This window comes from Tasmannia lanceolata, unplaced genomic scaffold (assembly GCF_043159265.1).
Source record: "Tasmannia lanceolata isolate RefF3 unplaced genomic scaffold, GAP_Taslan_0.1 ptg000003l, whole genome shotgun sequence".
Taxonomy (NCBI): Eukaryota; Viridiplantae; Streptophyta; class Magnoliopsida; order Canellales; family Winteraceae; genus Tasmannia; species Tasmannia lanceolata.
In genome coordinates, this window is record NW_027518680.1 from 61701167 (window position 1) to 61723130 (window position 21964).

At 35.8% G+C, this 21964-nt stretch overlaps 1 protein-coding gene across 2 annotated transcripts; it reads right to left on the bottom strand.

Moving 5' to 3' along the window:
* Nucleotides 1-1831: 1831 nt before the first annotated feature.
* Nucleotides 1832-21829, bottom strand: LOC143858143 (kinesin-like protein KIN-4A). 2 transcript variants are annotated; one of them, XM_077368787.1, is made up of 26 exons: nt 21460-21829; nt 17732-17878; nt 17407-17556; nt 16176-16429; nt 14984-15171; nt 14767-14891; nt 13464-13500; nt 12033-12124; nt 11746-11856; nt 11507-11620; nt 11321-11414; nt 10994-11103; nt 9223-9321; nt 9020-9133; nt 8660-8776; nt 8039-8119; nt 6772-6843; nt 5296-5389; nt 5164-5195; nt 4936-5033; nt 4736-4834; nt 4336-4557; nt 3952-4114; nt 3055-3213; nt 2357-2670; nt 1832-2246 (listed from the first exon to the last, which is right to left on the bottom strand). In XM_077368787.1, the coding sequence occupies exons 1-25, from the start codon at nt 21583-21585 to the stop codon at nt 2449-2451; spliced, it is 3120 nt and encodes a 1039-aa protein (XP_077224902.1). In that variant the 5' UTR covers nt 21586-21829; the 3' UTR covers nt 1832-2246; nt 2357-2448. The 2 variants fall into 2 exon arrangements, with proteins under 2 accessions (XP_077224902.1, XP_077224893.1); XM_077368778.1 differs by having other exon boundaries at nt 10994-11109.
* Nucleotides 21830-21964: the final 135 nt, after the last annotated feature.

Genomic DNA, 21964 nt, shown 5'->3' on the forward strand with positions numbered 1-21964 from the left:
TTAAACTCTCTTACGAAACATTCACTCTTCAATTCTTGTCTCATAAATCTCCCTAGAACATTCTATATTCTCTTCTCTCTACCAAACTCCACTTTCTCCAAACTTTCCTCTCACTCTCCCTCTTATGAAACTTCTAAAATCTCTAAGCCTTCATAATTCTCTCCACTTTCACTCTTCCCTCCCCAAAAATCTATCAATAACTAATATGGAATCTTTCTCTAAAACTCTACTCCACACCTAAAATCCTTTCTCCTCTCTCCTCTCCCTCTACCCACATGTGATATTTGTCATTCATAACTGGTTCCAGGAGAAGCTCAACGGAATGATGGTAGATTGGCTGATTTTTCAATAGGAAAGCTGCATCTCATGGGGGCGTGACAATTGTTTTTCTTTATTTAGGTTAATTCTATATTGCATTAGGTTCCCCTAATTTCTTTTTCTTATTTTGCTGATTTCTGTTTCATATTTGCTCTCCCCAATTTCTTCTTATAGATGCTGTATATCTATTTAGCAGGCAAGAATCACATTAATTTATTCGTTTGGTTGCAAGTAAAAAAAATTCCATTGAATTTTTGTAGAAACAAGGAGGAGACAAGGGAGGGGACAAGCATTTATTAGACAGTGGTGTCATTATGAGTGAAGAGAGAAGGAAGAGACAGAAAGAGAGAGAGAGCACCATTCCCTAGAAAATTACATGGGAGACTTCCAAGGTAATGATGTTGTCACCTCCCTTTTTTCACAAATTTTACTGGCAACCAAACGAAGGAGTTTTCTCCAATCAACTCTGTTTCTCCATTTTTTTCCCTATTATATACCTTCTTCTCTATTTTCTATTTTGATAGAAGTGTGTTCTATCACAAGCTCGTCCCTTGTCATACAACAATTTAACACTCCAATCACAAGTAAATTGACCCTGGCAACCTATGGAATAAACCCAAGAAATTATGTGCAAGTAGTAAAGGGAGATATGAAGAAAGAATATGCACTAAGCACAGCTCACGCATAAAGATTTACATGATTCACTCGTAACAGAGCTACATCCACAGCTGATAAGGAAAGGAAAAAAAATCCACTGATCTAACTGAAGATACAAGAATCTGAATAGCAGTCGCCTTCCCACAATCTAGTGAAACCACGAAAAACCATCTTCTTCCAACTCCTATAACAAATCATTTCTTGTTGTTCTACCTTACAACCCACCTTCACGCCGCTGTCCCAAACCCGAAAGCAACACCATTAATGGCACCCCCTAAACCCTTGAGCCTCTAAGGCTCCATTCGTTATGGATTTTTAGAATTGATTGTGTCCAAAACTGATTATTGGTGAGTCTAGTAATCAGTTTTGGACTCAAGATCAATTCTAAAAATCCAAAACAAACAGGGCCTAAGGCTTTCCATAGCAAAGAAGAAGAGAAAGAAAAAAGACCACTTGTCTTATGGAATAGATCGACTATTGCAAAAACAAAAGACTTGCCCACTAAAGAGACAGCCCTCTTTTAGCTTTTAGACCACACTTGATACCACAAAAACTACTACTGACACTTGCCTAAAATACCACTTAACCAGAGGAAGAATACCATGAAGGTAATGAGATGATTTTACATCAGCGAACCAACAACCATCCAAGGGTGGAATTATAAAATCCTGTCACTGATTCAGAGGGTGGCTATTCTACTAGTTGGCTGCAACTATGCAGTGTGATTGGAATTTGTGGGACAGGTTAGGGTGAAACAACTTTGTTTCTCCTTATAACTGATTTCCTTTCACTTTTTTTGGAATCATCCCATCTTCATTTCAATGCCTTTTTCATTACTGAAGTAGCTTCCCTCTTACAAAATAAAAAGTACATAGAATAAAAGGATCTTGCCCACACAAAAGTTTAGGAGTGGTCAGTTTCTTCCAATGAAAACAAATAGATGCAATTATACAGTGGGCATTAAACCTGTTTTCCACATAAAAGTATAACACATAAAGAAGCAATTACAGAAGATCTTTAACCAGTATAAAGGAAACAGCCTACACACAGAGGATTTCCTCGTTCTTCATCTTATATTTGTGTTGAAAAAAAAATATAAAAGAAAAATAAATCCAAAAAACAAATAGAATTACCACGCACGTGCAATCTTCTTCGACTAAAACAATCTAACCAAAAGATTCACTGTACAATGTATACGCTCCCAATGCAGTTAAACATCCACCGTTCAAGCGAAGATCACCAAGTCCAAATTCGCTAATCTCAGCCCATGTCTGCACCCATGAAAACCAGTATAAGTTAAGAATTTAGTTATGGAATTTTCCTTGTGGATGCCACAGAGAGAAAGAAAGAACAAGCTTTGTTTGAGTTCATCAAAGATTACTTGGAGTTGTTTCTTTGCTTCCCTCTGCGCCAAGAGAGTTTTGTCATATGGGTCAAAGCCAAATATATATATGAGAAAAGAAATATGGATTATCACATCATGTCTGTTAGAGACTGAAGCCGAGGCCGAGGCCTTGCCCTCATGATTGTTTCATCGCTGTGCCTAATCCATTCTGAGAGCCTCCATGGTTTCTGCCACTTCCACTTGAACTGCAACAGCCATTGATGATGACTCCTCCTCCATCTCCAGAGCTTTCCTGCTTGTCCTACTACTGCCAGTTTCTTACCCATTGAAAGCTGACCACCATTTACTATCTGCAGCCATAAACCCAACTATTTCCTTAGCTGGAAGCTAAGTCACAAATATCGTTATCGGGAATTTCTCGGCAAGGGAAAATCTCGGGATACATTTGTTTATTCGGGTTTATATCGGGGAAAATATAAAAATAAAATTACTTAAAAATATATAGAAAATAATATAAATTAAGAAAATTATAAGATAAAAAATATCGTTATAAAAAAATATCGCAATATTATCGTGGTAAATGAAAATATCACTATATTTTAAAAAATTCTAGGTATTATTTCGGGATTTTGTCGTTTTATCAAAATGTCGCGATAAAAACACAATATTTTGAAAATATCAGAGATATTTGTGACATAGCATTAGAAACCCAGATATCTATGAACGAGATTTACCTTCCGTGGCTGGTCAGGCAATGCCGTTGCTGTCCCTCTGGTTGAGCTGTTAGCAATGCCTGGTGTATACTTGAGCTGCTTCTGTGCTGGTACTGCCATTGGAGACAACGACCCGCTACTGTCATCAGCAGAGTGTTTCATTGAACCGTTGGAATTCACCTGTCCATCAATGCCAAAGTGTGAGGAGGATGAAAACTAAAACCAAAAGGATTTATCATTTGAGCCCATAGTGTACAATTTTACATGCAATGGGTTTTGAACCAGTAAAATGAACTACAATCCTACAGGTTTCATTCTCTAATTGGCACCATTTTACAGGATCTTATCCAAAATCTTACTTTATACCGTATTGACAGGACCAAATACATGGTTTAAGTTATTGATAGCACTCTCGTTTAATTGACAAGGAAATTAATGTATCTCAAGAAGAAGAAACAAATAAAAAGGAAAATGTGGATTTTGAAATAGGAAATGTGCTGCTGGCAGGTTTTTGAACAAAGCAATAATTTTATAAATATACATTTCAAGCTCAAATTATAACAAGAATTAGCAATGAATAGCAAATATAACATAAATGAAAAACAAGAGCCACATGCACACATTGTCACGTGATTATTTTTATGCATTATTTGTTCACTTGTTAGTAGGGTTATTTTTGTATTTTCTCTTTATGATGGGTTAATAAGGTAATAAGATGCAATTATCTCATGAAACTACTACTATAAAAAAAATATGTTTTCTTCTCATGCTTCTTTTCTTCATTTTACGTTTTAGCATATGCTTGCAGCCCCATTAGCTAGGACTTTGATAAATATTTAACCCTTGAGTCTACGTGTTCATATTAGATAGCAAGTCCAATCATCATCCTAGATGGTAGAAATGTGGTTTAGTGCTCACTGAAGCTGATGTAGTCAAGGCAATGCCAACAACTTGCTCTCTCAGCTTTTGCTGCTTCTCAATTTCTTTTCTCCGTGCCTCACTATGTCGCAATAGACCAACTAGCTCATTTACTTGTTCTTTAAGCTCCTTAACCTCAATTTCATTCTCCCGTACCTGGCACCTGTTGAAAAAACATAAAGTAAATATTTCAATTAATTGTGTGACCCATCCCAAATAGATTAGGAAAAAAATGATATATATGAGAAATGAGTCATTTGTTATTACAAATGTGGATTATTAATGTTACTAAATAATAACAGTCTGAAGATCCTGGAGATAGTAAGTAAAAACCAAAAATATGAAACCATTTAGAGCTTTATTAGCCCCCAATTCAAATAGGACCTTGCATCTGCGGCAACATTAAATATGTACTGAACCAAGCTCTTTGCATCTCCCATTGAGCGCAACTGGTTCCATCGACCTCGCCCAGTAAATGCGCGCTCTCGCTCCTCTGCCTCTGAAAGTTGTGATGCCATCGCTACAAGCGCATTTGAGGAAATGCTCACCATGTTTTCAAGTGATGCAATTCTACTCAATCTTGCATTTGGTGACATGCCCGATGTTCTGAAAAAGTGAGAAATAGTTTAATAAATATGTTTTGGATGAAGATGGGCCACTATCTATTACCTTTGTATTCTTCTATTCTAAAAATCTCATAATTACTATCTACATCTTTTTCGTCTCAATACACAAAGATAATGCATCTGAAAGCCATTGATGAAATGATTTTACAGGCAGATACCTTGACGATCCGTTCTTTCCTCCTGGAGAGATTAACCCCTTAGAAACTAACTCATCCTCTTGCTTCAATGCGGCTAACTCTTCCGCTAATGCGGCTCTCCTGAAGGATCAAATTAAAGTGTCATGACTAAGAAATCCGACAAGAACCTAATCTTTTTCATCAATGACAGTATGCCAAAAATCTTGATGTAGAATGCATACACTTGGCTTTGTTTCTCATATTCAGAACGGACTTCATGCACATTCACCATGACTTCCAGTTCATGATCAAGCCACCGTTGTAAGGATTTTTCATTGCTCTGAAGTTGAGATGATAAGTTAGAACAGATTTTGATATATCGATTTTTTACAAAAAATGCACATTAGTCAACATTAGTATATGATTCCCGAATGCTGAAAAGTTCATGATTAAACATGTAGATCAATTACCTGGCCACCAAGAGTATTCCCATTTGCATTGACTGGAAATAAAGACAATAAATTAGGAAGGGAGTTATAGTTTTTTGAAATGGATTAGGAAGTTATTACAACATGAAAAGCATAACAAAGAAAAACAGACACCTGGACAATCACGGGCTGAAGACTTGCGAGCTTCCAGCAACTCTTTCAATCTCTTGGTAGCCATGGCAGCCTCTTCCGTCTTCCTCTGAAGGACCTAGAACAGAGAGGCCTCTCATTTGATTAGCTCTCTCTCTCTCTCTCTCATACATTTTATGTCTTTCATATACGTATAGCATTCATTAAAATAAATGATGCACAGCAAATCAGGAGCCGGTAGATGGTGATAAGTAGTTGACAGCAGATTTTAATCATTGGGGAGTTTTCTATAGGCTACTGATGTTGGCACTATCATGTTTTGATAAATGCACAAACTCAATTTGTCAGTTATTATTTAAACAGCTGTGAAAGATTATTACAGTTCCCAAAAAGCTCTAACTCCTCTAAGAATCCAATTAGAAAGGAAAAGACAATTAAGTTCGTACATATATTAAAACATGGTAATGCCAATATCAGTAGCCTTCCTACATCCTTTCATTTAGTATATTATAAAAGTTATGAAGTTTAGGGTCTCAATAGTCTTTCCTCTTAGGTACTGCAGATTTTAATCATTATGGAAATAACATTAATCCTTTTTTATGAGGATGGTGAGGAGCAGCGCAACCCTAGGCCTGGCGTTTAGGGGTGTGGAAGAAGCAGATGAAGATACCAGCTTTCCAAAAATAAAGGGGGAGATCTGCTGCTTACTGCTCGCGGAAACATCTGACCTGAACACTTCAAAATCGAAAGGAAAGGGTCCAGACAATGAGGTTGTATCATGACTATGAAAAAGGAGTGAAGCTTGATGTGTCATAGCTCGATGACAGAATGAATTCAGAGACTATTATCGACTGGGTGATGAGCGTGAAAATAAGTTTTTCATGTACAAAGACATGTCAATAGATCAAAAGTTGCTTTTATGGGATTGCGGCTATATAGTGACAGCATTTGGTGGAGTATTGGGCTGGGAGGGAAAGTTCATGATGAGCAAAGCACATATCTAGTGTTGGATTGTAGAAAGGTGAATGAGAAAGAAAACTATAGACAAAATTCATGACTACAATCGAATACGATGAATGGGCTTAGTTGAAACTCATTACCTTAAACCATAATTAAGACTGCATCCTAAAAATTACCACGCATACATGCATTAAATAAAACTAAAAAGTACTAAAATGCTAAATTACTACCCCTATACAATATGCATAAAAATAAAAATTACCACGCATACATGCATTAAATAAAACTAAAAAGTACTAAAATGCTAAATTACTACCCCTATACAATATGCATAAAAAATCTATCAACAGATCCTTGCCTTACTGGATGTCTCACATTAGTACCAGGGTAACACAAAAATATCAGGCTATCAGCTCAAGCACAATTACTTGGTGGAAGCAGAATATTTTTAACAGAATCGGAATTTTGTTAAAATGGGTTTTGAGTGGTTAAAAATAAGTCAATAAAATTGAAAGAAAACAAATTCTGCAAAAATAATACCATTTTCTGACGCTGGTTCAAAGCTTGTAGTTTGTGTCGCTCATATTCATTTCTCCTTCCCTCCTTTCGCAGCTGCTCGTGCAAATGTGTCATCAACGATTAAACTAAATTCCTGAAGTCTAGTAACTATAAAAGTGTACAATAACTACAAAATAATGTAAAAATATAAATAAAGTACAATAGGATGAGGATAATAATAGATGAAAAAATGCATTGTAAAAAAAATACAATTGCAAAAGACCATCTGGAATTCAATTGAAACATGAAATGATATAAAATTCCAACATATTCTCCAGCAAATTATCACATGAACCAAAAGTCACAACTATTAGATGAGAAAATCCACAAAGCTAATGGATACAAACTTTGCTTGATACAAATCACACAACTATGCTTCAATTTCCCACATTTTCCATGTATATGTCCTCCTTACTACACATAGGATGTGGTATCTCTTAAACAGGTATAAACCTAAAAGTTACAAAATGGCACAACAACCTTGTTAGTCAGAACAAAGAAACATTGTAACGTTGTGAAGAAGAGTTGAAGAACTTGGTGTCAATTGTCAAGTCACTGCTTAAGTTTATAAGTAATGTGACTGTCAAATAGGCATCACAAGTAATGTGTTTTGTCCAGCTATTGATCTAGGGTAAAGTTCAAGGGTTTTAACTGCGGAAACTTATAATCAAATCCAAAAAGTGGGTGGTGGGCATATTGGGTGCATTACGTTACTCTGTTGCACCATTGTTTATTCCTATTAATATAGGATTTTCCATCAAAGTAGAAAAAATAAAAACAAATTCTAATCAACAGAATAAGGCAATAGTGAAGATTTGTTTTTCCCGTTTTTGTTTTTTATTGGCTTTGTTTTGAATGAATTATAGTTGGAATAAACAGAATGCCAGGACCCTTATTCTGATCTCTGTCTCAGATGTCACATGACAAGTACAGAATATGGAAACAGTGTATTCATGCACTTGGAATATACTTTTGTTCCAGAAATACCCTTCACTTCATTTGCAACAATAGAAACAGATGTAAAAGCCATTGGAGTTCATATTGTGATTGTGATCATCATAGGGCCCGCATTTTAATTTCTTACGTGTCTTTTAGGTGTCTTTTCACCCCTAAGACCCCTTCTATAGATCGTCCTGCATCATATTGTTTGCCTCTTTGATTACTACTGTTGAGCTATGGAACATATGTGATATAATATTGGTTGTCAAAATACACATCACAATGTCATAGAAGAACCATAACCATGTACCTGCAACAGCTCCTTCTCACGAGAAGCCTTCCACTGCCGAAATTGTTCAGCTTCTTGTTTTATCTTGTGTTGCAACTGAACCTGCAATTTTGGAAACTATTAGCTACACATACTTTAAAGTCTCATGAAAGTATATAATATGCGAGATGAGAATGGAAACTTCGTTCAGCGATTTTTTTTAAAAATGAATCTTTGAACAAACTGTTGAGGACAGTGGTTTGACCCAAACCAACAGTTCAAACTGATCAAACCATGATGTCAACATGCATCATTAATGGATAATTAAACAGTTAAATAACAAAATAAGAAGAAACAACATAATAATGTGAAAAACAAGGAGAAAATACTAACTATTATTATTTTAATTTCATTTTCATAACCCTGATTTGATGAAGCATTTTATTAATCAATACTTTATATTTTCAACTTGTAAAATTATTAAACAAGCCATCCAGTTTGTGATGAACCATCTGCTTCGTGAGGGCTGAATGGTTCGATGCACGAACCAGGCAGCTTAATAGGTTTTTGAAACAGAGGCAGTCTAGTCAGCTCCGATACAACCCAGTCAGAATGTCCAGTTAACTTTTAAATGCTGGATTTTAGAATTAAGATCAGACTTACCTTTTGCGCCTTGATAAATTGTATTTCATCTTGCAACCGTTTTGCTTCTTCATCACTTCTTTGCTTTTGCTTTAAAAGCTGAACCTGGCTTTCCTGCTTCTTTTTAAGGTCCAAAATCTGAAGAATCAAAAAATCATATTCAGACGAGAATTCAGCCAAAGTGAAACTAATTCAACTTGGGAAAGTCAATGATTGACGCTATCAATTTTCCATTAACTTGGGCGAGTCAAAGAAATTCTAATTGACCCAGCAGGGCCAAAACGGAGCTAACTGAGCGAAGTCAATGATTGACTCGGTGGTTTTTAAACAATGATAAGATCATCACACCATTATGAACATCCAGACAAAGCATAAATTTACCTGTGCCTCAAGGGCCTTTAATTTCTGCAAGTGAATATCGTGCATCTTTTGTGTTTGCCCATCAGAAGTAGCAGCAAGGCTTTCAACTTCTGCCAACAACCTGTCTCTCTCTTGCTGTGGTTGTTTACCAGGTGGAGGATATCAGATTTTGAATGGAAACAATAATAAATGAAATATGCAGATTCGAAAATTTTCCAATCAACCTTCACAGTCTTTTTCTCGTCCTCAAGCTCCATGAGCTTCTTTCCAAAGTGTTGTTTAAGTGCAACAGTATCAAACCCTCCAAATAATTTCATTTCTGACTGTACAAATAAACAAAATAGAACTTAAAAGCAAGGACCATTATTCATAATAATAATGTAAGATTTCAGATTGATTATATATTTTGTTTCAACCACACTTTGAAGGAAAATAGAAAAAATAAGACAGAAATGAAGAAAAGAGGGGCTAATGGTAATAAAAAATAGGAAGTGATATATTCGTCCCCCTTTTCTTCCCTGGGCCACCACCTCTAGCATATTTACGATTACTCCTTTTACACCCTCTAGCGTATTTATGATTACTCCTTTTACGCTAGAAGGGGGTGGCCGGGGAAGAAAAGTGAGTGAATATGTCATTTCCCTAAAATGTCCGTTTCTTTTCCTTTGATCAGGAGTAGCATAAATTCCAATTATAATGGTGAAATTGTAAAAATGAAACTCAGTTTGCTGACTGAAAAAGATTCATTATGGAACATCAAAATCTTTTATGCCATATTCACACAGCTCTCAGTCACAAATAGTATATTACTCACTGCGATTTATTAAAGGGTATACAAAAATAGATATATGTAAAATGATAATCTTTGTATGGTAGGCAGATCACCAGATATTAAAGTTCAAAACTAATTTTAAATAACTAAGAAACATAGCAGTTATATGGGAAAGGACCAATCTTTGATCATCAGCGTTTGTGTACATTGAGCATAACGTATATAGTGATCATAAGTTGCTTGTCATTCATCCAAACAAGAACATTCTTAAGTAGTTTATTAACCAAACTACATTTTGAATGGTTCCAATAGTGACGCCTGATATCCAAAAGTCTAAGCTGTTGACGGCAGAAAACTATCTGATTCAGGGAAAAAAATAACACATTTAAGGCCTAAGCCCTGGCAACAGCCCCAAAAAGACAAAGTATGCTCTATATGCTTGATCACCGATTACTTGAAAAGATAGAAATAGTTAATGTGAATATTAGCAAGCACCACCTTGATAAAGGTGATTCAATCTCCCAGCGATACCAGATTCCGCTTATAGGTGTTTGAAACCCATCCCTATTTTATGTGATCATCTTGGCCTATCTCCTTTTTTACTTGTCTCTATCTCGATTTTCTGCAGCCGCTATTGCTGGTTTCAAACATTACAACAACAGCATCTCCTCTCTTAAGCATCAAGGGTGGGTTGCAAGAGAGAGAGAGAGAGAGAGAGAGAGAGAGAAATGGCTAAAGTTTTTTATGATGAGAATGGTGTGGGGAATGAGTAGGAAGATTTCTCCTTGACGAGCGTGGCGGGAACCATTGAGTCCAAATTCGGGTTGCAGACAACTATGAAAATTGAGGGTGTGTTGATCAAGCCTGCTCCGAGAATGTTCAACATGTGAAATTCCAGATACAAAGATTTCAGAAGCTAGAAGTTTTAATTCCAAATATAGAAATTTTAGAAGCTATAAGTTTTAGTTCTCCTCAAACCATTGTGTATTCAGTAAATTTGATGCATAAATTTTATTCTACAATAAAAGATCTATTCAAAGCATGGCTTGATAATTAAATCAGGTTGACTATAGAGACTAGCATAAAGTTTATTCCGGAATAAAAGAACAATTCAAAACGTGGCATGATAATTAAATGAGGTCAACTATAGAGACTAACGCTTTAAATATGAAGCCACTAAATGCGCAGAACAAGAATCATTTAGCGAAATATGTAGGTTATACCTCTTTCTGCTCCAGACGTTTATTTAACTCATCCAACTCTTTGTCCATGGTATTTTGCAAAATGGTGTGTTCCCACTCTTTTGCTACTTCTTCATCAATGTCCTTGGAAGCTGAAACTAGCAGAAAGAATAACCACACAAGATTATCAATGATGAGTAATATGCATTTCAACACAAAAATGAAAATTAGCAGTTACAGAAAACAAGACTAGCAGAAATTAAGGCCAACTTTCCTATTTTCAATGGGGCCACATTGTTAGAGCAAATTCCATTGGATGAAAATAATGGTTTAATGGAGAAGTCTTGAAATGAGAAAAGTGATGTGTACCAGTTATGTTTTCACTCATTTGATAATCAGATGAGTCCATATTCTGCAACCCCCTCTTTAGACCTTCTGCTTTCATGAAACAACTACCACCATCCTGCGATATGAAAGTTCATAGTCAGTTAGCGTCCAAATACAACACAATCCCAAAAAAAAAAAAAAAACAAAGAAGAGCATCTACTAATATACTTGAGCGTCTGTTCCAAACTGCTCTGTGGGAGAATATCTGCTTCGATATTCATGAAGTTCTCTACTGAGATCTTCATTAGTAGCTTCAAGCCAAGAAATTCTTTCCTTGAGAACCTGCACAGCCAGGTGCATGAAACAAATGATAAATGCTATAAAATTTCTGTCCATTTCCTTCCAGAGAAAGTTTAATGATGACCAATTGATGAGTTGAATGAAAAATAGCTAAAAATCGGTGATACCTGTAATTCACCAGATGGAGATCCTCCACGAGCAGAGAGTAGCTCTGCCTGCAAGTATTCAAGTTGCTGACGCATCCTTTGCATCTCATTGGATATTGGGTCTCTGTTAACCTGTATAGCAAATTAGACATGAGCATAATGCATCTTAATGAATGATATCTACAAGAAACTATCAAATATCTACATAAAATGTATTTGTGTTTTGATGAACAAATATAAAATTTAATGATAAATAAAATAGAACAAATATAAAATTAAGACCAACAATCAGTAATTGAAAAACTTACAATAGGCTTATTCTGAATATTGCGAGCACGATTAGCATACTTGAGAGTGTTAAGAGTTTCCTCCGCATTAATATCTGCTGGGCTGATACACGCTGCAAGACGGAGTGTAAGTTTGGAAATTGCATTGAAGGCATGAACGAACATTGACATGGTTAGAATTAGATCAGAATTTGTAAGATCTAAGGGACATAAGCGTAATGCATGTCAATAGACTTGGTTGACGCTAGGCCTAAGGGACCAAAGGGGAGTTGTTTTATGGGCATTTTCAGGCCAATAGGCTTGGTTGACGCTAGTGAAACTGAAGTCAGAGCTGTTCATCAAGGGATTATTCGTCTGGATAAGGAAGCTCTTCATCGAGTGATTGTGGAGGGTGGCTCCTTAAATACTATAAGGTGGCTTAGAGGCTCTTATGTCCCTACGTGGAGGTTTGCTCGTTTCTTCGATGAGATCTTTGACATAATTGAGGGATCCTATCACTTTCAATCATCTTAAGAGATCGGCTAATGGTGTGGCAAATGGGTTGGCTAGAGATGGAGTTGATAGGCAAGCCCTAGAGTGGTTTGATTTCTTGCCCCCATAACTTGGGCCTTTTTTTGTACTACTTCTCCCATGTTCTTGATTCTCTCGTATACAGGTTGACTAGCTTAGTCGCCATTTAGTTTTTTTAATGAAATTTTTGCTACCATTCAAAAAAAAAACAGAATTTGTAAGATCAGATCTTTTGACTGATAGGGGTAGATTAAGTAGTTGGATTAGATTAGGCAACTGGATTAGGATAAATCTTTTTGTTGTTATCCTTATCTCTCCATGATTATCCCTTAAGTGCTCTATATAAGCACTAATAGGGTTGATTGTAATCATCCAAGATTATGTAAATATTCTCCTTGACATGGTATCAACCAAGATTGTTTTGGGGATATTCTATTGTAATCGAACGTATGTAGATTTCAGTCCACATATGTTTGAGGGGGCATGTTAGAATAAGATCAGATCATGTAAGATCTGATACTTGGATTGGTTGGGGTAGACTAAGTAGTTGGATCAGATTACGCAACTGGATTAGATTAGGATAATCTCTTTTTCTCGTTATCTTTATCTTTCATTCATTATCACTTGAGTGCTCTATAAAAGCATTATTAGGGAATCAGTGAATCTTCTAAAAAATTATCCTTTCTTTGCTACTCATATATGCCTAAACTAAATTATATGCCTTATAGTATGATCATAAACTACGTTTTTATGATTTGGTTTTAGTCACTCGTGCACATGTGTGGTTTTAGCAATGTCCAATGTATGCTTGTCCAGTTTTTAGGGGATTTATGGGCAAGCCATGGCATATCTTTGTTTAATAACAATGCTTCCAACACTCATATCATAGCTTTTAGCAATTAAATAATTACTTAAGATGTAGAAAAAGTAGCAAAACAATACCTATCATAACAGTTCGGCTGTTTCCACCAAGCGAGTCCTGCCAATAACACATAGACATTTAGATAACTGAATAGATGAAGGCATCCTTAGAAATTCAAAACACTTTGTAAACTTATTGATATTACTTTCCTCTTCACATGAAAAAAAAAAAGTGTACTCTTTGGGTGAGTGAATCAAAGTAACTGATATCACACCTGAATACCATGTAATGTGATCAGAGTTCAGAACTTTCACTCAGCCTCTATGAGCATTTTCACACAAAGAAATTAAAAGGTATTTTAAGCACAATATACAATACATTGAGGAAATATTAAATTCACTATTAGTATTAGATAATATTTCAAAAAATATAGAGCATTTATTAGGTTCATCGCTGATTATATGTGAGACATCTTAATATTTGTAGTATGACCTGCTACATATAACCATCTTCAGTTATTATATATGGCAATTATTTTAATTTAGATATCTTAATAAAAATTGCACCCAATGTACATTAAAATTACACTGCTAGTATGGGTGTGCAATTTAAGTGGATTTTGGCTGCAATTTGTGTGTAAAGTGTAAACTTGCAATCTGAAATATTTTTAGATTGCAAGTTTACACACAAATTGCACCCAAATTTCAATTAAATTGTACACCCAAAATAGCCCCAAATAATAATAGTACATGACCACTGCTACCAAACACGGCACAAAACGGCAACCCATGATCCATGTATGTAATTGGGCACAATATCTCTCATTGTAGAGGGCAAATGGTTACCATGAGTAAAGGTTGCTAATATTCCAGAGTATAAATTTAATATCGTGCTTCCTAATTGTTAAAGTGTAAAAGATAAATAACGCCTTTCTCCAACAGCTTAAGCTTTTGGAGAAATTGGTAAGTTAACATGGTATCAGAGCTAAAGGTCTAGAGTTCAAACCTCCCGGATAGCAAAAATCCACGTGCGATGGTCGGCCCAAAGTGGAACCACATGTGCCATGTGTTTGTCAAGTAGGCCACACGTGCGGGGGAGTGTTAAAGTATAAAAGATAAATAACGCCTTTCTCCAACAGCTTAAGCTTTTGGAGAAGTTGGTAAGTTAACACTAATATATAACATAAGACTGTAATATTTTAAACAAATTGATGAGTCAATTAATTCAGATTGATCAAAGTCTTATGGATCAAGTCAATTTATGACCTTATCAAGACAGAATTGGTAAGGCTTAATCATGTTTTCAAGCAATGATATGAGCATAATTATATAAGCAGAAAAATTTACATTGATCGACCATTCTAAACATAGAAATGAAAGGAACCTGCAAGAGCCGAGTCAGTTTGCTGTCTCGATAAGGAACATGCACACCTTCCTTCCGCTTTTTCTCATCCCCTAGTGCACTTATGACATTCCCAAGTGCAAGGAGGCCCTTATTAATGTGAACTCCTAATAAAGAAAATAAGAAAAATATTTGTGAAAGTTTTGTTAAATCAGAGTGGCAGTTTTAAATTTACTAAGTGATAATATAGTAGACCTACCTTCCTTAAAACGGAGACCATCAGAACCTGTTCTTTTAGCTCGCTCTGATCCCGCAAGATCCACCAAGTGGAGCTTCGCACATAGATAATCTTCATTCATGTCCTCAACTGAGCTGCTATCGCCAGGAAAAGCCGAATCCACTTTGCGCATCTGCTCCAATGTGATTGTGAAGATGGCATGCGAACGACTAGCACAAACATTAAGTATGAATATCAATAAAAGCAGAAGTAGCAACTGTAGATTTAACAGGAAGAATTTAAGTTAAAAATATAAAGTAAAACTGCCTGGGAGTGGTTTTCCTTATCTTAAATACACATTAAAACATTAGGAATTGATAAGCATGTACCCAAGCCAGCGTGCACATGCACTCACATGCATAAAAGGTTTTAAATGTCGGTTTCGGCCACCACTGAAACCAAAATATTTCTGTTTCGGTGGAAATTTCGGCTGAAATCATGTAAAATCTTGATAAAAATTTTGGTTCTTTTTTAAATTTCCACCGAAAAGTATAAAATTTCGGTAATTTCGGTGGTAATTTTTAAATTTTCAGTGGAAATCTTTAACATTTCGGTGGAAATTTTGTAAATAAGAGTGAAGACGAAATTTCGGTTGAAATTCTGGCGAAATTTTCTGAAATTTCAGCGAAATTCTGTAATTTTCTGATTCAATGTACTTCCAATGTCAGTCCAAACCGACACCGAAATATTTCAGCCGAAATTTTGGATTTTAGCCGAAAGTTAAAACTATGCATGCATACACACACATTGACGCATACGTGCACATTTACACGCAAAGGAGAGAGAGAGAGAGATTAATGGGTAGATGAGTTATCAGCAACATGATGATGTTAGAAATTCATGAATGAAACCTGGGAAATCCACAATTGTCACTTCCAAACAATAAAATAACGTCACCATATGAGGTACCCAAAACTCACAACACCTAGACACCTAATTAATTGTTATATGTGGAAAAAAATACAGCAGGAGAGAGAGAGAGAGAGATTAATGGGTAGATGTGTTATCAGAAACATGATGATGTTCGAAATTGATGAATGAAACCGGGGAAATCCACAGTTGTCACTTCCAAACAATAAAATAACGTCACCATATGAGGTACCCAAAACGCACAACACCTAGACACCTAATTAATGGTTATATGTGGAAAAAATACAGCAGGTATAATTCTAACCTTGACTGGTTGTTCATGTTTGTACTTCCGGTTGCACGGCTCAATGATCCTTGTTCCAAGCATGCAGCCATTTCCTTTTGCGTGCTAACATCAATTTCGGTTGATCCTGCAAGTGTTATTACACCATTTGATGCCTCACGAATTTGTATTGGTGTTTTCCCAGGGATTGTTACTTTCCCACCATGCCCATTGGCAGTCTCTGATTTGCCCATAGATGTGATATCCAGCAAATCTCGCACTTCTTCTTTCAGAATCTTTACATCAAAAAAACCTTCCAGTCACACTCTTGCTATATGAAAGAACCAAAACGATACCAACAAAAGAACAACTCATAGTAATAACCATCAACGGAAATTTATCAGCCGTGGATGGAGATACTTGTAAAAATAAATGGAATGCTTTAAATGAATACCCTAGTGAATGCAAGAATAGAGATGCTAGGAAACATGAATCACTTGAATGACAATTTAATAGTTTGGCTTTCTGAACAAATGGGAAATACACCCATGTGTTGGTACACATGGCTACATGGAGTGTAATGCTATGCACAGACCGAGAATGGATTGGGCTTCTGTAATAAATTTTTTTCTTGATAAATAACAAAATTTAGAAATGAAGTAGATAACAAATATTTAAGTGTCATTCATATTTGATTTTCTGACATGTGGGACTTCATAGAAAATTCCAAATTTGGGACTAGTTGCTATATTATCTATAATATGCAGCTAATTTTGATTCAGGCGCAGTACGGTGAAATCATGCACCAAAAACCTACAAAGTCATAAACCTAATACATTTGAAGTTCACACTAAGCAGACTATGGCCAACATGGAACTCTTTTGGAGCCTACTGATCTCGTAAATACTTACTAAGAAACAAGAGAGCCAGTGGACACTTCCACAAAATAAGAAGCTTTTTCTACATCCATATGATCTACTAAAGTAGATCGGTATTGCCCATACAATGAAAGAACATTACATAAAGTTAAAATTTTATCAACAGCTATAAACCATAGCCTTCTTTCAAAAATATGAATATGTTATATGGTTGCTAAAATATTTACAATGACAGAAGTTAGGAGTGGAGAAATTTATCTCTTGACATAGTACATGGATAGAATCTGTAACTATACTATAAAAAATATAAAATAATGCATCACCTAAGGCATATATACACAAAGGAAAGCAGGAAAAAATAAAAAAATTAAAAAAAAAAAAGAATTTAAGTGAACCTCAATGAATGAAACATGTAACTGGAATTCAGCTTGTTGCTTCAAAATTTCGATCTTGCTGAATAGTGCATTCATAACTTGAGGGATAATTCCTGTTTGGAAACCATCTCTACATCCAGTTCCCATGGTATATGTTTTCCCAGAACCCGTCTGCAAAACATTCGAAAAGATATATTCACGTTAAAAAATGCCTAATGCAAGGTTTTCTTTTTCTTTTCTTTTTTTTTGAATAGTATCAAAATTTATAATGAAGTGTTTTTTTACATTTGAGAAGTTTTAAAATGGTTTAATGGATGAGTAAAATGGAGAGGCTGTAAAAGTTTACCTGCCCATATGCGAGAACAGTGGCATTATAGCCTTGAAACAATCCATCAACAAGTGGAGCTATGCATTCTTCAAACATGGCTGATGACCGGGAACCACTACTTCCATAGACATGATCGAAAGTGAAAGAATGTGTGCCAATTTGTACCTGCACAATAGCCATAAGCAACAAAAATCTTTAAATATAATAGAACTCATATGCATTCAAGTAGTAAAGTAACACATAGGAGATTGTCACATTACTAGGGAGAAGGTAATTACACAATTATCACTATGTTTGGTCAAAAGATGACAAGAGATTGGAGGTCAAATATCAAAATCAAAGGAGTGTGAATATCATCTCCCTACATACATAACCAATATATATACTTACATGTATGGGATCAGTATTGAAAATGTATATAGACATATTTACATATATTTACTTAGTCCAACGGAGTAGAAAATGTGAGCCCTATTCACACACACACACACACACACATATACATATACATATATATACTAGCATTCGTGGCCCATGCTATGCATGGGTGTGAAAATGGTCAGCCCCACCACATCAAAACATGAGGGTTAAAATGGTGGGGCCCACACTATGCTTAGGTTTGGGTAGAAAACCTGAGGTGTGAAACGGATGGCCCCCTCCCATAAAAAATATGATGTGTAAAATGATCGGACCCGTCCTAGGTGGAGATGGTGGGCCCCACCACTTCAAAACATGAGTAAAATGGTTGGTATGCATGGGTATAAAATGGTGGGGCCCACCCTATGCATGGGTTTGGGTAGAAAACCTGAGGTGTGAAAACGGTGGCCCCATCCCATCAAAAATGTGTAAAATGGCAGGGACTGCCTTAGGTGGAGATGTTGGGCCACAACACATCAAAACATGACGCGTAAAATGGTTGGCCCCAAAGCTTCTATGCCTGGGTATAGAATGGTGGGCCCATCAAAACATGAGGATTAAAATGGTGTTGAAAATAATATTCCATAGAAAAAATCCAAGGTCTGGTATGTTTGCAATTTTCCTTGAACGTATGGAAATTTTTTTATTTTGGACCGGTGTTTAAAAACGCGGATGTGATGCGGAATGTGGCGAAGAAAAATCCTTGTCGACTCGGCAGACACGGCCAAGAACACGGTTGACGTGGTTGACGTGGTCATAACATGATTCGAAAGATAAATCTCAAGTGATCCGAGGGAAGGAAGAAAGGGGATTCAAACCCTCAGTACAAACAGCTCGTACAACGGATTAGCAATCCGTATCCTTAGTCCACTCAGCCATCTCTCCCACTTACAAAAAGATAATCATATGTGACGCCTGAAGAAAAGATTGATCAGAGTCTTTCTTTATCTTTATTTACTTATACTTAAAATTACAATTATTTATACTTATATATATATATATATATATATATATATATATATACAAATTTATCCGCAATTCAATTTGGGTAACAACTCAAAACAAATATCTCCAATAGAAAGAGTACGTCTTTGATTTCATCCTAAAGGTTATAAAAGGGGCTGGAAGAAAATAAATCATGGTGGGTGATATTTGCTGCACAAAATATGTGATGAGATGAAATATCGAATCGGGCAATGGGCTCTCAATGCTAAGAGAAAATAACCTTTAATTCTCCAACACACATGATTTTCTTCTTTTTTTCTTTTCACCTTCTGCTTTCACTTCTATTACACCTCTATTCTTCACCGCAATTAACATAGTAGCAACTCTCTGAAGGTAGTGATCCTCGGCGTTGTTGCAATCTCACCCTTTACTTTTTCTTCACCTTCCGTAGCACATGCGCTTTTGTCTTCCTTCACTCCACTCTGCCATCAATTTTTTATCAACACGACGTATAACATGACATTCTTGATAGTTCCACCCATTCCCTAAAAGGAAAGAAGAACTTCAATGGTGGAAAAAAGGGGGGAGGGAAGAAGAGGTTGAAAACAAAGGTAAGGGGTATTCCATTTTCGCATTGGAGGCAAATCAATGATCGTACAAATTTTCAGTGATGTCTGTGCGGCAATCTGAAAGTGGTGTCTACTCTTTAGTAAGATTTGGCAGTGGTTAGTGGAGAGTGGTTAGCAAGATTTGGCAATGGATAGTGGAGAGTGAGAGTGGTTAGTAAGATTTGGCAGTGGATAGTGGAGAGTGAGAGTGGTTAGTAAGATTTGGCAGTGGTTAGTGGAGAGTGAGATTTGTTAGTGGAGAGTGAAATTTGACAGTGGATTTAGGTTGAGCTCTGATACAACCTTACAAAATAAGAACAAAGGCAAAGGGATATGGATCTACGAACTTGTTATTGCCAATGGAAGGCAAAAATAGAAGAAATATTTGCACCATGGCTCCAACAAGTCCATTATAGAACATAAAGGAGATTATGGCAATAATATTAGCTCAAGTGGGAGGAAAATGACATTTGCATATGAAAGGAAGTCATCAGACTTCAATGAAAAAAAAAGACAGAAGAGTTGTGATGGTTAGAAAAATGCCATAAAATTGAGATCAGAGACAACTATGGAACAAGCGATAAATAGTGTTATAAAACTGCATGAATTGAATATTTTACAAACGGTATAGAACAGGAGCTAGGGATGAGCATCCGGCATCAGATAGTCATACAGACAAATAAAAAGGAAAAAAAAATGGTAAACAATGAATATAGAAGAATGAAAATTAAGTTATCCATTGTGAAACAGGGTCGAGATTACATTAAAAAGGAATAGACAATGAATCGATACTCCATAACTGAAACCATTTCCTATTTCTATTCTAAGACCCGGACAAACATAGAACAGATTGACGGATAAGATTAAAATTAAACTGAGATGCCAAGATCATTTTAATCCCTTTACCCCTCTCTATTCCCAAAAAGAAACAAGAGAAAAACAAATGCAATTCCTTAAAAGGTCAATGGTTTAACAAAAAAAAACACATGAAAATTACACAAGTCTCACAAAATTGCACTTTGGGTGCAATTATCACAAATTGCACCCAATTGGGTTAAACAGACCTCAATTCTAGCATTTTAAGAAACTGAATTACAAAGATCATTTTAATCCCTTCACCCCTCTCCATTCCCAAAAAGAAACAAGAGAAAAAAAAATGCAATTCCTTAAGCTCAATGGTCTAACAGACAAAACCCACATGAAAATTACACTCAAGTCTCACAAAATTGCACTTTGGGTGCAATTCTCACAAATTGCACCCAATTGGGTTAAAGAGGCCCCAATTCTAGGCCAAAATCAGACGAGATAATTTCCATCAAAAGTCAAGAAATAAACATGAGACCACAAGAGCACAAAACAGTAAAACTAGCCCTATCATCTTATTTTTCATTTTTTTTGGAATCCCATAAAGAAAATCCATTTAAAATCCCAAAAATAAACCAACTTCCCTTACAGATCTCAAAACCAACCCTACAGATTTTCTAAAAGAGAACAACATAAACACCCAGAAATTTTCGTAGAAATTAAATAGAAATTTACAAAATGAAGTAACTGACATTTCTCTTAACAGTATATTTTCACAAATTCTAAAGTTCCAAGTTCCAACCAAACCATACAAAAAAGTAAACAAATAAAACAGACCCAAAAAAGATCTAGCACAAAACAAGCAAAATGCAAATGTGGGTAGTGAAACAAACAGGAAAGTAAATCAGAATCAGGGAAAAGAACATGAGAAGAGAAAAAAAAAAAAAAAAATTTCTAAGAAAATTTTCCCACCTGGGGTTTTTTTCCAGGGACCACTGTGACACAATCTTTACATCCTTGCAATTTTTCGTCACCAATTAGAGGTCTAATGTGAACTGCAACCTTTACACAACAATCCTCAGTAGAAGAAGTTTCCATAGAAAGAGGAGATTTAGTGAGAGATGAAGAAAAGGGGAAATAAAAATGTGGAGTGATAGAGAGAGAGAATGGGTTTTAAGATCTATGAATTGAAAAGCAGTTGTTGTTGTTGTTGTTGTTGTTGTTGAAGGAGAAGGAGAAAGGGGTAACTGCAAAGACAACAACCACTATCATTTTCCTTGGTCTTCACTGCACACCAGCCAACACTGCTCTCATGCCCGTTTCTGGGCTAAACTTTTTCACCACTCTTTCCCAAAATGCCCCTCCTCTTTCCACTCACCTTCCTACACTAAAAAAAATAAAAAATAAGAATTTTTGGGGAAATGACATTTCTTTCTTATTTAATTTATTACATTGGGAAAATGATATCTACACAACC